This window comes from Pelodiscus sinensis, chromosome 10 (assembly GCF_049634645.1).
Source record: "Pelodiscus sinensis isolate JC-2024 chromosome 10, ASM4963464v1, whole genome shotgun sequence".
Classification (NCBI taxonomy): domain Eukaryota; kingdom Metazoa; phylum Chordata; order Testudines; family Trionychidae; genus Pelodiscus; species Pelodiscus sinensis.
In genome coordinates this window covers 3,626,038-3,642,299 of record NC_134720.1, presented here as the reverse complement: position 1 = coordinate 3,642,299, position 16,262 = coordinate 3,626,038, and the positions used below count along the sequence as shown (strand labels likewise).

At 53.0% G+C, this 16,262-nt stretch overlaps 1 protein-coding gene across 8 annotated transcripts in view; it reads left to right on the top strand.

The window, feature by feature from the left end:
- Positions 1 to 15,888, top strand: part of MAP3K13 (mitogen-activated protein kinase kinase kinase 13) — a 91,325-nt gene extending 75,437 nt beyond the window's left edge. For all 8 annotated transcript variants that reach the window (XM_075937352.1, XM_075937355.1, XM_075937349.1 and 5 more), the window contains 7 exons: positions 1,013 to 1,122; positions 1,444 to 1,560; positions 2,389 to 2,526; positions 4,072 to 4,792; positions 9,775 to 9,845; positions 10,717 to 11,014; positions 11,921 to 15,888. In XM_075937352.1, the coding sequence (XP_075793467.1) occupies positions 1,013 to 1,122; positions 1,444 to 1,560; positions 2,389 to 2,526; positions 4,072 to 4,792; positions 9,775 to 9,845; positions 10,717 to 11,014; positions 11,921 to 12,022 (1,557 nt within the window). In that variant the 3' untranslated portion in view covers positions 12,023 to 15,888. The remainder of the gene's footprint in view (positions 1 to 1,012; positions 1,123 to 1,443; positions 1,561 to 2,388; positions 2,527 to 4,071; positions 4,793 to 9,774; positions 9,846 to 10,716; positions 11,015 to 11,920) is intronic.
- The last annotated feature ends 374 nt before the right edge of the window (positions 15,889 to 16,262 follow it).

The following is a 16,262-nucleotide window of genomic DNA, read 5'->3' as shown; positions in this document are numbered from 1 at the left end:
TGTTTACCTGCCTTGGGTTTTGCATTAATTATCCCCCAGGGACTTTAATTCTGGCAGGAATTAAATAACTTACCGTGGAGCCAGGGTACAGTTCCCTTCCCAGCCCATACAGGTGCACACATTTGTAAATGTCTCCCCAGATATTCCGTGTGGCCATGGGATTAGTCACGCCTGGCAGAAGCTGAGGCAGTTCTCACTGAAGTTCCTTGACCTTGGGAAAATCCTAGGCCTCTCCCTGCAGTAGAGGAGACCCAGTGCCCTGTCTCTGGCAGGTTTGCCCTCTCGAATTTCCCGCTCAGAGTTTGGAGCCTCGGAATGGTTGTGGGGGGAGGGCGGCTCTTCCCCCAACTGCTCCACACACACAGTCTCCTCTTTGCCTGGAGCAGGCAGCCAGAGGGGTCAATCTAATTACAGAAAATAAAAAATGACCTGTGAGCCTCCAGCACTGGTGCAATGACAAACTCGGGATTGCCAGCCCCTGAGAGCGGGGATCTCACAGTCCAGGCTCCCTGAGGGACAGTGGATCGACGGCACAGTTCAGCTCTGACTCGGGCCACCTGAAATGACTTTGAGAAGCCTCATGCCAGGTGGACATTTGCTTCCCTGTGTGGGGGAGCTGGGACCGAGCAGGCACGTCCCTGCTCACAGGGTGGGGGAAGTTGAGCAGGGAATTTTGCAGGCTGGGACTGTGCGTTGCAGGAACTTGCCTGGTGCCTGTTTGCACTTCTGCCTGACTCAGGCCGTGCTGTCAGTCCTTGCGGGGGCAGCCCCAGAGCTGGACTAGCAAAAGGGAGCTGCAGGCCTGGCCTGGGATGGGTGGGTGGCAGGGTGGCTCCGTATTGCAGGGGTGGGACAGATCGGGGAGAGGCTCCTTGGGGGACACGTGATGAGACATGCGGAAGGGGAGTTTGGGAATGCCCGGTGCTAGCAGAACAGACTCCTCTGCTGCAGAGTTGCCTCTGCCGTGAACCACAGTGCCGTGTAACCGTGAACGTAAAATGCCGTCCCACAGGCTGAATGGAGGGAAGAAGTAAAGAAGCACTTTGAGAAAATTAAGAGTGAAGGAACTTGCATCCACCGGCTAGATGAAGAGCTGATTCGTCGGCGAAGAGAAGAGCTCAGGTCTGTCAGCATCTCTCCCCCACCTCTGCTACTCTGCCCCTTTGGGGTCACTGACACGGTGCTGCTCAGCTCCCCTTGTGTCTGAACATTAACCTCGAGCTTGTCCCCATTTGCGCACACTCTTCTGAAGGCTTCTGCAGAAATACTCTTTGAGAACAGCCTCAAAGCAGTGGTGGCTTTTGCGTGTCGGCCTGTCAAGGCAAACCCCAGTGAAGACTAGGCCATGAATGTCTCTGGCTTACTCCTCCCGCATTCTGCCCGTCTTTCCTCCCGAGTCCCGGGGTGCCCCTTTGAGCCTCGGTTTCCCTTCCTTGTTCCCAGGCACGCGTTGGACATCCGTGAACATTACGAGAGGAAGCTAGAGCGAGCCAATAACTTATACATGGAGCTCAGTGCCATCATGCTGCAGCTGGAGGTCCGGGAGAAGGAGCTCATCAAGTATGTATCGCTGTGGAGAGGGGAGCCTACGGGCATATGAGCCTCCTGTGCAGGAGATGGTTCTGCGCTGGGAATAAACAGGGTTCCTTCCAAACTGCTCTGTAGGCCTTCAGGCTCAGGCCCTAGCAGCGGGCGTCCAGACCTGGGTAGCAGACCAGGTGACTCCTCAAAGTCATTGTCCAGATTGGGGATATTCTTTTTAAGGCCAGTGTGTGACAAACGCCTCAGTGTAAATCTCCTGTTCACCCTGTTGCTGATGACGGAGAGAGGAGCTGTCATAGTTTGCTGCTAGCTGTGTCAAAACCCTGCCCTCGTCCCCTCTGTGAAGAGAGGAGACATTGTATCATAACTGCACCAGGGCCACGCATGGCCCCTGCCTCCTGCAAAGAGAGCTGAAAACCACTAGAGCTTTCCACGTGCCGAACACGCCACACACCTTGTCAGTCCTGGGTGCATCACCGCTAGGGTCACAGCTGCTTTTCCACCCAGCCAGAGGTGGATTACAATTCTGCGGGGTCCTGGGCCAGTGTGGGGGGCCTCTCCCCACCCTTCCCCCCTGCAGTCCCTGCCCCCGGCCTGGCGCTCATGCTGAGAACGGCCAAGGTATGAGAGCTTGCCCTGCTCCCCACCCAGCACGCCAGCTGGAGAGAGGGGTCAGGGTCCGGGGGCTTGTCCTTCTGTGCCTCCCCCGTGCTCCTGCCAGCGAGCGGGGTGGAGTGCGGGGCCTTGCCCCTCTCCACCACCAGACTGCACCCACCACTGCATCCAGCAGCCGCTTCCATTTGGCAGAGGGGAAACTAGGGCTGTGCTCTTTGTTCCGTATTCCAGACGGGAACAGGCTGTGGAAAAGAAATATCCCGGCACTTACAAGCGGCACCCCGTCAGACCCATCATCCACCCCAATGCAGTGGAGAAGCTGATGAAGAGGAAAGGGGTCTCTCACAAGCCAGGGAGCCAGACCAAACGGTAAGAAACCTCGGCACAAAACCAAGCCCTCGCCAGGGAGCGAGACGAGAGTGACAGCCTGGTTTGCCTGAGAAACGGGGCTGGGTGAAAATGACTGCGGCTTGCCCAACATGTCTGCTGTCCCCTGTGCATGTTCTGTAATGTGCCGGCTTGCCTCAGGTCTGTCCTTTGTGCCCTGCTGGCAGGGCAGAGCAGAGCAGAGCCAGCCCAGCTAGGAGTGAGCTGGGCCCTCGTCTGACTGCCCCACGATCAGCACGGTTGCTAATTAAGGCTTCCCTGCAGTGTAGACGTGCTGTTTCTTAATAAGCTCTTTCAGAATAACTGTTCAGCGTGCAGTGTGGGCGAACCCTTAGTGCTGTCTCCCCGGCTGTTGGGGTTCTACCCGCTAGGAGGCCTGCTGATGAACAAGCGCTGACTGATCTTTATTCCTGTGCAGTTGAAACAAACTGGCCAATGCTGTTTATATTGTGGCCTCGGATGCCCCATTGTGCTAGGCCCCTGACCATGGTGGGGCTGGCCAGCCCGCCGCCCGCACCACAGGTTACACGCTGGCTCTCTGGGAGTAGGCTACAGAGCCCGCAGTGAAGCCTCTCCAGCAGCCTTGCTGGGCCACTCCTGGGGAGGCAGCTTGGGAAAGAGAGAAAGGGAGATAGGTAACTCACCTATGTTGGCCCTGTGCTCCCTTGAGAGCACCCACCTAGGTTTCCAGCTCACCCCTCTGGTGGAGGTAGACTTGAGTCTCCCTTGTTCCCAACTAAGCATTTTACGGCTGCAAAGCTCCCTGCCTCACCCATCAAGCCAGCCTGCCCAAAGGCCAGCACCTGGGCGTTGCTCTGTCTCGAGAGCCAGTGCATGGCCAGCTGTTACAAGTGACCACTCAGCTCTTTCTAAGCAAACACCTTTCTCCTCAAGGAACGGCATTACAGAGAAAACAGCAAAACAAGTGGCCCAGTAGGCATGTTAAACATAGGAGGAGTCCCCCATCAACCATAGGAGGCACTACTAGGCCAGAACCTTACCAGCCCTTCTCCAAGGAGTGGGACCCTGGACAGAAAGAGGGCCCTCTGTCAGTTTAAACACAGCTTTTTTGCTGCCCAAAGCCCTTTTTGGGCCTGTTGATCTCTGGAAAACCCAGCTTGCAGCAGTGTATGGGTGGTACCTCTGCAGATGCTTTACAGTTGTCAGTGATTCTCCCTAATCTCCCCGCTGTGTCTTAATTCCCGGAGGAGCTGTGGGACACAATCGTACAGACCATCTCTGGCCCACAATGAGACGTAAATGGAACACGCTGTCTTCTCCCAAAGGTGCAGCGCATGTGGTCACAGGGACCAGGGAGCATGGGGGTCGAAAGCAGAAGTGAAGGGCCCATGCGGGGGGGAGGGAGAGAGGGGAGGAGTTGGCGTCAGCAGCCAAGTAGCAGAAGGGAAAGAAAGCCCTGAGACTAAAGAGCAGAACTGGAGGCAGCTGACTGAGTCACTGGGCCCAAGCTGATCCCATGAGCTGGTTCTACCTCAGAGTTAACTCTGTTTTTCCTCTGTCTCCCAGGCCAGATCTGCTGAAGTCAGAGAGCATATCCAACGTGGAGGTGGCACCCGATGGCTCACCAGTCTCAGGAAGTCCCAAAATGTCAACGCTCAGTAACAAAGGCCGGTACCGCTGCAAACCACGTCACCGACGAGGGAACAGCAAAGGCAGCTATAATGAATTTGCAGGGATCTTGAAAAACCAGCCAGCACAAGACAACTCACCCCAATCTCCTCATCCCAGCCTCCAGCAGCACCAGCAGCACAGCCACCCGCATTACCATGGCCATCAGCCCAGGCTAAACATCCAGGGCCAAGACATTGCAAACTGTGCAAACAACCTGAGGTACTTTGGCCCTGCAGCAGCCCTGCGGAGCCCCCTCAGTAACCATGCCCAGAGGCGCATGTCCGGCTCCAGCCCCGATCTCATCTCTACTGCTATGGAAGCAGATTGCCGGAGGAATCTGGAGGAGGAGGAACACAAGGCTGATCACTGGAAGTGTTGTAAAGCAGACCCATACAGCCCTCGTCCTCCCTGCAGGCAGACGAGCAGTGGTCAGGGACAGATGCCGTCCACTGAACCCGGGATGAACCACCCCAAAGCGACAACGTGTGGGCCCTTGTATGAAAAAGCCCAGCTTCCTGAAAAGATGGTGGAGGAAGACTTCAACAGTTGCAAGTCAGGCTCATCTCAACAGCTGGCTACCCCAATGCTACCTGGCAAGCCCCGACCTATTCAAAAGGTAAAGACTGGAAAGTCGTCTCTAAAATAATCTGTTTAAAAATTTCCAGACAATATGGTACGTTGTGGTGTGGTATTGTTTGAGAGAGAGAATCTGACTATGTAATGAAACTTCGTATGAACACAAAGGGGCAGAGTTAAGGTTGTGCATGCAACTTTCATTTTAATTTGTGTGTTTTGCTTTGCCACCTTGACATCTTTTGTTTTTAAAGCAGTTTGTACTGGGGAGATTAGAGGTGGTTGCGCTGCATATTGTTACAGTGGCCTAGGGATGTAAGGGACTAGTATGCTTATCGGTTAGTTGAGTAGTGACTTGACTAGTCTCTTCCTCCCCCTCCCCCTGCTGCCCCTCTCAGTTGTGGGGACTGGGAGCAAGCCGGGAAACAGCTGTCCCTGCTTGCGCCCGGTCCCAGACACTGCGCCTCTGCTTTTTAAATGTATTAAGAGCCCAGGCATTTAAAAGACAGAGCCTCAGCGGGATTAGCTCCTGGTCCTGCTGCGGCTCTGCAGTTCCCTCCTTATTGACCAATCGAGTAGTCGATGGAAATTCCATCGTCTATTCGATTAGCTGATTACATGCAATTTAATATCCCTCGGCCTAAAGCTTCCCATTAGAAGACTCTCTTCAGTTACCTATCACTTTGCCAAACATTAACGGAGAATTACCATGCTAAGTGTCTGTCCCTGGCTAAAGCTGGGGGGGTTGTTTTATTTTTTTGTTTATTTCAGAAAAAATGGTCCAACCATTTCTCAGAACAGTGTCGGGGAAAATTATATTGTTTGCCCATGTTAAAAAAAAAAAAATGTAACAGCCTTTTCTTTGAGACACTTTGGTTCCTCTGCTTCGGAGCAGGAACTCCAGATTTGCCACAGTGTCAGCAAAATGCCTTTTGGCGTTCCTGTGAGATTGTCCAAATTTATCCACGTTGTAAGATTCCAAAAGTTGCAGTTTGTTCATGCCTCAGAAGAGGCTTTGGCAGCCTAATACCCCAAAGATTCTGTCTGTACTGGCCGTGCTCCAGCCTGGAGCTGGCAGACTTTCCCTGCAATTGTGCTTCTTTGCAGCCAGGGAGTGCTTTGGTACCAGGGATAGGACCTGAGAGAAGGCATATTGTGGTCTGTGCTCCCGTACTTCTCCTGCTGGAACTCAGCAAGGAGGAAATGTGGGAGCCAGCCTGACTGGAATGCAGAGAACAGAAGAGCTGGGGTTGGGGACGGGGAGAAGGGTGGGGACTGGAATTAGGACAAAGGGGGTTGAAACGGGACTTGGTCACAAAGTGAAATGAGGAGGTGGAGTCTGGAACTGGGACAAGCACAGGTTGGTGAGGCCAGGCATAGAATGTGTCAGGCTTTTGGGGGAAGAGGATTCTTACTCCTCTCTGAACCTGGAATAGAATGGAGGTTTCCCGAGTGGCAACGGTGCCAGTACTGGTAACAAATAGCTATGAAACCCATTGATAAAACATGTGCATTTCCCTCTTGTGGCTGGTCTGCATGGAGGAGGAGACCCTACTACTGCTGTCAGTTACTCCATTAGCTCAAGTGGAAGAGCTTAGTGCAGTAGATCTAAAGCTTCCAAACTTGCTGGATGGCCCATGTGGCTGTCAAAGTGGTTCCACAGGAAGGATTTTCCCTGTTTGCTAAAAAAGCCCTAGAAAATTACACCCAAAACTGCATTAAAAGAACACTATTAAGGTTGCAAAGTCAAGTGTTCTAGAGTTTGGAAATGCCAGAATTCAGATTGCCTGTCAACCTTCCATGTCTGTTTGCAACCTGCTGTGTGCATACATTACGAGACTTTATTTGCATGATCGCATGCTGATTTATCCACGGGACCCCTGCCTCACTCACTGCACGGGAAGGAGCTTCAGAGGATGAGTGAAGCTTTTTTTCTGTAGGGACCCGGCTCTTCTGTTGTGGAAGTTGGAAGGGTTTAGTGAACAAGGCAAGACTCCTGGGTCCCACGGAGGCAGCAGCTCAGGGGGCAGGTGGGAGCCAGTGCTTGGGGGGGAAGCTGGCTTAAAAGCTGGCTCCCCATGAGCATCAGATCCCACGGAGCTGCCTGCTCGTCTCTCCTCCCCCACGCTGCTGCTTTTGTATCAGAGGCAGTAGCCTGGGATGGGGGCAGGCAGGATGCTGGAGCAGCCTCTGTCCACAGGGAGCTCAGGTCCTCTGCAGACAGAGGCTGCTGCTGCCCCATGCTGCTGCCTCTGTATCAGAGGTAGCAGGCCAGAGTCGATCTGCATGGGAAGCCAACTTTTAAAACCGGCTCCACCTGCCGCCCAGTGCTGCTGCCTCTGATACAGAAGCTGCAATGCTGGGCTGTGGGGGGGCTCCCCGAGCCTGGGGCCGGAAGCACGCTGGCTGCCAGCCCTGCCTTCGAGAGCGTTCTTTTTTAAACTACCGTCGCTCTTTCGCTCTTGCTGTTCCCGGGCGTTTTCCTTTCTTCATCATGTTTCGGACAACCCTTGAGTGTTTATGGAGGAGTGGAGCTGTTCTTTTCCTTCCTGCTTGGTTTCCCATAGTCCCCTATTAAATAAGCCTCCCCATCACCAGATCAACATCCAGTATTCATGGTTACTGAGCTGTTCCAAATGTGTCAGAATAGCCTTTTGGCTTCCTTCAGACTCGGGTGTCTGCTCACTTTTAATTTACTCCCATGCTTTGTGCATCATTGGCTAATCCGCTAACCTGTCTAGAGAGTTACGGGGATGATGTGACCATATCCCTGTTACTCTAATTCTATCTCTTTTGTTTCTACTGGTTATACTCTACGGTTTCGAACGTCATGATAAACCTTTGAGATGTCCCCAGAATTAGGGACGTGAAGGACTAGTCCACTAGTCGCTCCCCCCCTGCTTTGCTGCCTCTATCAGAAAGAGGCAGCAATGGCGGGGGGGACGAAGGGGGTACTTCAAAGAAGCCTGGGACCAGACCCCGGGCTCCTCGTGATGCTGTTGCTTTGAAACGCTGCTGCAGGAGCCCGGCATCAGGCTCCTCCTGGAATTTCAAAGCGGCAGCGCCACCTGGAGCCTGGAATCAGCTGGCTACAGGTGGTGCTGCCGCTTTCAAATGCTGTTTCTACACTTCGAAGGCAGAGACGCCCTATCAACTATTCGGCTATTCAACTAGTCAGTTACCTGCAATTTAACATTCCTACCCAGAATCCAGTGCTGTGTCTCATGCTACCTCATTGCTGTTGGCTTTCAGCATTTGTTGTCATGTTATCCAGCACTTTGGAGTGATAATATAGCCCTTCCTTATGACGTAATTTTGGAAACTGAGAACTGGAATAATTTTCTTTCAGATGTGACCTGGTGGCTGTCCAAGAATATTTCAAAACTAGGGACTAATAAACCCACAATAAAGCACATTATTTAGTCCCTGGTGTATTTTTGGTCATCTTGGTTAAGATCACTTGAAAGACTAAAACTGTGCCCGTCTCTGGCTTGTCTACCTAGGGAGATGGACTGAACTTTAGTACAATTCCCCATGTAAAAAAAAAGGGACTTTATTCTAGAAAAATGACTCCACTGCAAAGCACAAAGCAGAGTAATTATGCCAGGACCCAGTCACTGGGGAGTATATCAACACAGCTGTAGTAGGACAATTGCGCTGCTGTCGTTCTGACGGTCAGTGTCCCCATGAAGTCAAGATCTAAACTCTGTAGAGTGTCCCCCTTTCAGGAATATTGCTGGGGTATTCCAGTCTCTCAGACATTGCCCTGACCATTTTAACTCGGACCTCTGTAATATTCAGGCATGAGGACTTTAAGGATTTCCTGTTAAATAGATCAGCAGCCAATTGTCTGGTAGTCCAGGGTGAACATTTGCCACATCTCAGAATTCCCTGCAATGCTTCACTTTTAGCTTTTAGTTTGCCAAAGTTTGACACCTTACTTGTTTGGAGTGCGGCGGTTCATTCCTTTCCTACATGGACCCTGGAGAGAACAGATTCCCTGCTCTGCTTTCAGCATGTTCAAAACACTTGCAGCTCTGACTCCAGACAATGAATCTAATTTAGTCTCCTGGTTCATGGCTGCATTGTTCACCTGCGGGGCTCAGGGAGGACTTTTCCCTGGTGCATAATCAGCAGGATGTATTTTGAAGATGAGGAGTTTTGCCTTCCTTTAAAGTAGCAGGGATTGCCCTGGCTGGAGATGGGTGGGCCAAATGCGCTGATGTGGTACAGAGACTCCTGTATTTTAGATGCTTGCTCATGTACTCTGGATCTAAGCAATCACCCGAGTCGTGGTCAGGATGGAATTTAGATTGGCTGGGGCCTTTGGAGATTTTTTCACCTGTTCGGGAGCATGGGAGATCGGTTCATCTGCTGGGATGATCATGGCCTCAGGCATTGGTGGCAACTCAGTCCCCCTGTTCTCTGTCTATGGCTTAGTCTCTTCAGACTGAAATGTCTTAGTCTGCCCAACCCCCCGGGTTCCATTTAGTGGAGACTGGTGTGATTTAATGGTCTGCGATATACTGGAGATCAGAGTCTATGACCCGAGGGCCCGTCTGGCTTCGAACACTGGGGCTACGCCTAGACTACGTGGCTCCGTTGACCGAGCCATGTAAAATAGTTTGTTCAGCATAATCAAAGAAGTGGGGATTTAAATAATCCCTGCTTCATTAAAATAAAAATGGCCACCGCGCTGTGCCAACAATCAGATCTGACACAGCGCGGCAGTGTAGACGCGGCGCGGTTGACAAAGGAAGCCTTTGTCGACCGCTCCGGTAAACCTTGTTTCATGAGGCATACCGGAGCGGTTGACAAAGGCTTAGAATATTCCGAATAAACTATTTACATGGCTCTGTCGACTGAACCATGTCGTCTAGATGTAGCATAGGAAATCTCTTGAAGCAGTGAGTTTGTGCCAGAGAGCAGAGTGGCAGCGAGGATGCTGTAGGGTTGTTTGAGACAGCCCAGTAACATTGTTCTCTTCCTTCTCTCTTCACCCCCCTCCTCCCGCCCCCCTCCCAGAGTGGTGACGACTCTTCGGAACAGGAAGAAGGAGAAGTGGACAGTGAAGTGGAGTTCCCACGGAGACAGAGGTAAATAGCTCTACCCTTCCGACCCTTGCTTGAGTGCTAGGCAGAAATCGGAGCTGTTCTTTTTAATCTGGCTCAGTTTCACGTCACTTAACGTCATGCCGTTGTGTTGGGAATTCTGAGCCTTCTGCAGCAGCAGGATCGGTCCCTGTGTGTAATCGTTGGCCAAGTACCAGCATGAAATGTATCCAACCCTGTAGCGATTCTGTCTAGGGCCTGGCCAGTCCTATGGTGACCATGAACTCCATAAACTATGGCCAGAGCTCCTGCCTATTAGCTGCAGTATTGATGACAGGAGTGTCCCCCAGGTGATGTCTCATGCTGCCAAGCAGTTTTCAGTCCCCTGCACCTCTAGCATAGCTCCTCTCCATCGTGGGCTTGGTTGGGCAGGAACCTCACCACGTGTGACCAGTGCAAAAGGCTGCTGATACCCAGTCTGGGATCTCCAGAGTCTGTGCCATCAGGCTGGACACTGCCAGGGCCTGACACCCTCCACAGCATCTTTCCAAAGTCCTTGATCCGATTTGTTACTGCAGAGGGCAAAGGAATGGCTCCAGCTCTTGAGCTAGGACAGTTCAGCCTTGTTTTCATGGACGTCACTTCATCAAAAGGCTGGCTATCTAGAACAGGGACACATCCTCTCTTTAAGGCTGGAACTACTGAAATGGTGGCAAGTGAGGAGCAATCCGAGCGCAGGTTCCCACGTTGTGTCTTGAGGGTGTGGTTAGCTTATCAGGCCCAAGCTCCTTTTGGGGTGAAGTGGAGCAGCCTGGCAACTAATGTAGGGTGGGGAAAGTGATGTAGCAATATAAACTGTAGCCTGCAGTGCAGGCATTGAGCCAAAGGGAGCTAAGCTGTTCTCCTGGGCTTTCAGGCCTCACCGCTGCATCAGTAGCTGCCAGTCCTACTCAACCTTCAGCTCTGAGAACTTCTCCGTGTCTGACGGAGAGGAAGGGAACACCAGTGACCACTCAAACAGCCCAGATGAGCTGGCCAACAGGTTGGAAGACCAGCTGATGGAGAAGCTAGAGGACGTCCTGTCCCAGACTCCGGAAATCCCCATCGAGATCTCCACTCAGTCTGACGGGCTTTCAGACAAAGAGTGCGCCGTGCGCAGGGTGAAGACACAGATGTCGTTGGGCAAGCTCTGTGCGGATGAACGCAGCTGTGAGGTGAGTGGAGCCATCAGTATTCCCCTTCCTCTTTGGTCAGGTGGTGAAAGTAACTAGAACCACACAAGAAATCTATATGGCTAGAGTGAGAACACCTGGGACTGCCCAGAGGGGGGCCATGGGAGATGTACTGCAGAGAGAGGGGACACAGAGCACTTCTCTGCACCCCGGGACATTCCCAGAAATTGAAAGGCAGCAAATGTATAACTGATAAGTTACACAAGACATAATTAACCTGTGGAACTCATTGCCATTAGATAGTGTTGAGGCCAGGAACTTAACAGGCTTCAGAAGAAGAGGGACCATTTATATGACTCATGAGACATCCAGGTACATTAGATGGGATGACAAATAGGCGTTTAAATAATATGGATACGAACCCTCCTGTTTTGAGGCAAACATCAGCCTAAAGGGCCAGAAAAACTTCCTCAAAGGGCAAGCTGTTCCTCATTCTCTACTAGAGGGTTTCTTGCACCTAAAACAACTGGTGGTGCTGGAGATAGTAGACTGGTCTGCCCAGATGTGGCATCCTTTGCGTACCTGTGCGTGCTCTGTCTTCCCTCTTCCTCTAACTTCTTTGGTTTTATGAATGTTGCATTAGATTGGCCTACCTGTTGCTCCCCTCCCAGTTCTGTATGGACATGTGGGGAAAGTCCCTGGCTTTCCCTTTCCCACTGGTTACACTCACTAGCCAGCAGGTCCCTGTGGCTGTGTTGGGGTCAGTGGTGACCCTCTATGGATCCTTAATGCCCCGTTGGCCACCAGAAGATGCGAAGCGATAGGCTCCCTAATGGGGACCTCTCAGTCTCCTGCTCCTCTACGAACCAGAGGCCGACCCTCCCGGTGCAGCCCCTCTGCCGTGCAGGGAAATCGCTAAAAGAGTTTCTCTGACCTTTTGCCTTGCAGAGCCAGGCACAGTTTGGAGAATCGGATTGTGACTCTTCCGAGGGGGAGTGTTCTGATGCAACCGTCAGGACCAATAAGCCCTGCAGTTCTGCTACTTGGTAATGACACATTCCCCACCAAAGCCGTCCTCATCCTGGCATTTGAATTCGCCCGGACTCCTTCCATTTCTCCCTTGCCCCCATGCTTTGACAGGAAGAGACGCTGATGCTCCTTCCCACCCCAGAAATGATCTGCAATAACTTGAATCTCTGGAAAAATGTCCAAATGAAACTAAATCTCACTGAGCATTTCAATCAAGAATGGCAGGGATGTATTTTATTGAATAATCTAGCTACTGTAACATGGATATTTATTTTTTTTTACATTTTAACACTTTTTATTGTAAAGAGTGGACTATATATCGAGAGACACAATCATTTGTTGCAAAAAAGTGAAGAAAACAAGCAAATGAAAGACACATCCTTGTGAGTCGGACATAAACTGCATGATGGACACATCAGGATTCGACTGCTGCTCTTCCAGGGACCAGGCCGCATGGCCCTAAAGGCTGGAGAATAGACAAAGAGAAGTGAGCCAACCAGTCTTAGCAATGAGGACGTGTAAGAAACCTTGCTAAAAGGTAACCTACGAACAAATAGCATTCAGTCTAACCAGCGGGGTCACTTTTCATCAGAAAGTGGACATCTTCCTGGAGAAATTTGGTACCAAGGTGCTTACATCCAGGGTCTTCTGAATCAATACATTCCTCCAGGGATGTGATAATGGGGGGTTAATTTATGGGGGGTTTGTTTTATTTTTTAATCAGCATTTTGTTGTGAGATCCTGCAGCTGTGTTCCAACCGCATTCTCTCAAGACTCAGTATGACAGCACTTTTTAACGTCACCGGTCATCTTCACTACGGCCGACAGAACCGTGCGAATTTCCGTCTTTCACCTGCAGAGTGCCATTTTCCCACCGTTGACTCCCTCTCCTGACTTCCCACCTCCCGTTTGTTCCCGTCAATTACAAATAATCAGATCAGTGCTGGACACACAAGAAGCATGAAAAGCACATTCTGCAAAGCCTGAGAACTAGTCAGGGAGGAAACCGCAGACACCTGCTCTAAACCTTCAGACGCAACCTCCCACTCCTCACGACCTCACACAACTGGCCAGCGCCGAGGGAGAGCAAACCAGGGAACCGGTTGGCCTGGACAGCGGCATCAACCTGCCCTTTGTTCTGTTTGTTAATGATTTGGTTTTGTCAGCATGAACGGCTGCCTGCCTTTCGTGTCAGGCTTGGGGTAAAACGGAAAACTAAATTTGGATTTGGTTACCAAAAGGACGGGGGGCTTGATTTTGGATGTGGCCGTATTTTATGTGGGGACCCTCAGTGTGAATCCCAGCCCTGTAAATTCCAGCCTGGAGGAGAAACTGGCACATTGGGGGGGTAGCTGCCAGGCTGAGGCACTGGCATGGAGTGGCCAGCCTAGCACTCCCCACTTGGCCTTTCCATTCAGAGACAAACCGCCCCTTTTAACTGACACACAGAACAAAGGCTCCCCTCCCTCTCCCCTTCCCAGTCACTTTCCCTCAGGAACAATTGTAGCTCTGCCCTGAGAGCGCCAGCTGCTCTTCCTCGCGGTCCTGGCTAGAGCGTGTGCGCTGGGCCTGTCGTACCCCGGGCGAATGGGGAATCGGCCCCCTTGCAGAAGCCACGCGTGAGCCTCAGATGACTGGCAGGAATGGACGTAGGCAGGTTCTTCTGTTGCTTTCTTTGTTTACACTTTATGTTAAAATGCTGATTTGAAGGTAGCCTTGATAATTTATAGCCCAGTGGCAACAATGAAGGAAAATGTTTTGCTTATACAAAGAGCAGTATTGGATGAGTTAAATTATTCCCTGTTTTAGCCTTTTGTAGCTGGCCTACATGCAGATCTTAAGTTATTACCTATTTTATTTGTTACCTTTTCTGTAGATCAGAAGGTTGCTTTACTGCTGGCACAATTGTTCTCTCCATGTGATGTTTCCTCCTTGTGCATCAGAGTTGCTCCCTTGCTGACCCCCTCCCCCATGCTGGTGCCATGCAAAGCACAGTCCTTCTGGAGGCTGCATCAGGCAGGCCTGACCTGCTAGGCGATTGGGGAGGGGTACTCAGTTTCATTGGCTTTGGAGCGCTTCCACACAGATGAAACTGTGCAGTGTTTGCTCCTGATTGGGGGATGGACGGGGGGAGGGGAGTGTTGGGGGGCAGGGCAGATGGAGGGAGCGGAGACAGTCGGACAGCAGCGAGTGCTTTGCCCTGAGACATAAGCAGATGTCCCCTCTCTGAAAGTTCGGAGCAAGCCTCCCTGGGGAGGCATTCAGGGCTGTTAGGATAGAGCAGGGCACCGGTGCTCGTGGTGGTCCCAACTCGCGCATGAAGCAGCTAGGTAACAGGAGGGAGGACCAGCATCACCCCCTCGCAATTGAAGTTAGGGGCTTTCTGTTCTGTACGCCAAGGCCTTGGCCTCAGCCCCAGCTCAGCCACTCCTCGCGCTCATGCAGGGGCAGTACAACATCCTCCCCTTGGGGGGGCGCCCTCCGCCCCCGCATTGCTTGGTGGCCCCAGAGCGTGCGCAGCAGCTCGTCCCCCATTATCTGTAGTCCCCCCTCGGGGCTCTGACAGCTGCTTGGGCGCTGGCGGCGTGTGGACAGCAGCCCGGCGGTACGAGGTGCTGGCTCAGGGCTGGACAGTGCTGTGCCCGGCTGCATCCCAGAAGTTCGACATGGTCTGGTTGGCCTTGGCCTCAGCTCCTGGTCAGCCCCGGCTCTGTCCTAGCGAAGCGCATTCCATGCACGGGGCCCCTGGCCTGCACGCCACACGCCGTCTGCCCCGGCAGATGGTAAACTGGGGCGAAGCTGCCAGAGCCAGCGGCACCCCGAGTGTTACTGGGCCAAGGATCAGAGCAGGCAGCGGCAGTTTTAAGGCCCAAGGTCTTGCCATCACAGAACAGCAATGAGTCGGGGAAGTATCCAGCCTAGTCTTCAGTCCCGGTCAGACTTCGGCCCTGCCCAGCCAGGAACACCGGTCACTTCTGGGTCCTCCTTCCTCAGGGTGCTGCACGCTCGGATTCCCTGCCCTCGGCCAGGCTGCCGGAGCCATTTGAAAAGCCTCCATGGCGTGACGCAGTTTGCTCTGGAAACTAGGCTGCTGCGGGGCGTTCAGGGGTTTCTCGGGGCAAAGCCCATCGCCCCTCTCGCCCTAGGGGCTGGCCTCCCGCATCCTTGCATGGCTGAGGCCTGGGCTGAACCCCCCACTGGGAGCTTTTGTCAGTCGTGAGCAGAGGGTGAAACCAACCCCCGTCCCAGGGCGGCATGCGCTGGCGCTCCTGGGGCGGGCTAGGTACCGGATTCTGAACGGGGCGGTAAGTTTATGGAGGTCTCTGAGGACCAGTGTAGTAGGGATCATGTGACCCGTGCCAGCATTGTGCCGTGGATGGGCCGAGGAGGGAAACAGGCCCTGTTGTGTGTTTCCAGGCACTAGCTCTGTGGCCACTGGGTACCAGAGTCTGGACTTCGTTCGCTGGGGAGGCTGCCGCTCCGTGGAAGGAGAGAGCTAGAGGCCAAGGGCTGCTCTCAGCCACGCTCCTGCAAGCCCAGCGTGACCTCACCGGAGCACGCTGGCTCCCTGGGGATGCCCACGGGTGGGGCTGAGCCTGGAATTGGCAGAGCACAGCCCTGGGGGTGGGGAGCGCTTTATTTTCTCCTTCCCAGGAGAAGGGTGAGTGGGGGCTCCCTGCCCACTCCCCACCAGCCTGGCCTCTGGCAGCTCTGGGTGATGTTGTTTTCCCTGCTGTGGCCATTTCATCTCCCGGTGTCTCCTCTCCTCTCCGTGCTGTGGCTTCCTGATACAAACTTGATTTCTGTACTGACCCGTGTACAGTGATGGGCATACGAATGAGTGTCAAAGCAAACAAATGCATGGAATAAAAAGCCAGTGTACTTCAGCCCGTCCCGGGCGTGTTGTCCGGGTGGTGTCGTCTCTGCCGCATTTCTACGAGCTGCTTGACAGGCTGATGCGTTAGTGTCTTTGAAGAGACACTGCAGCTGGGCCAGTGCCTGGAAGCCCCGGGGCTGCTCCCTGTCCCTAGAAAACTCCGAGGGAGAGCAGCAGAGCAAGCGTTTCTGCCAGCGTGCTCCCTGCCAAGGTGCAAGCAGACCATGCCCCAGTCACCGGCCTCCCAGGCTTCCACTACCCTCCTCGCTCTGGGTGTCACGGGGACACGTTTCAGCGGTGCCCTCTCCCCTGGCCTCCGCTCAGTCTGCTCCCTCCGCGCCCGGGACCTCTCACCAACAGCACCAGCAGAAACCGCAACTGCTC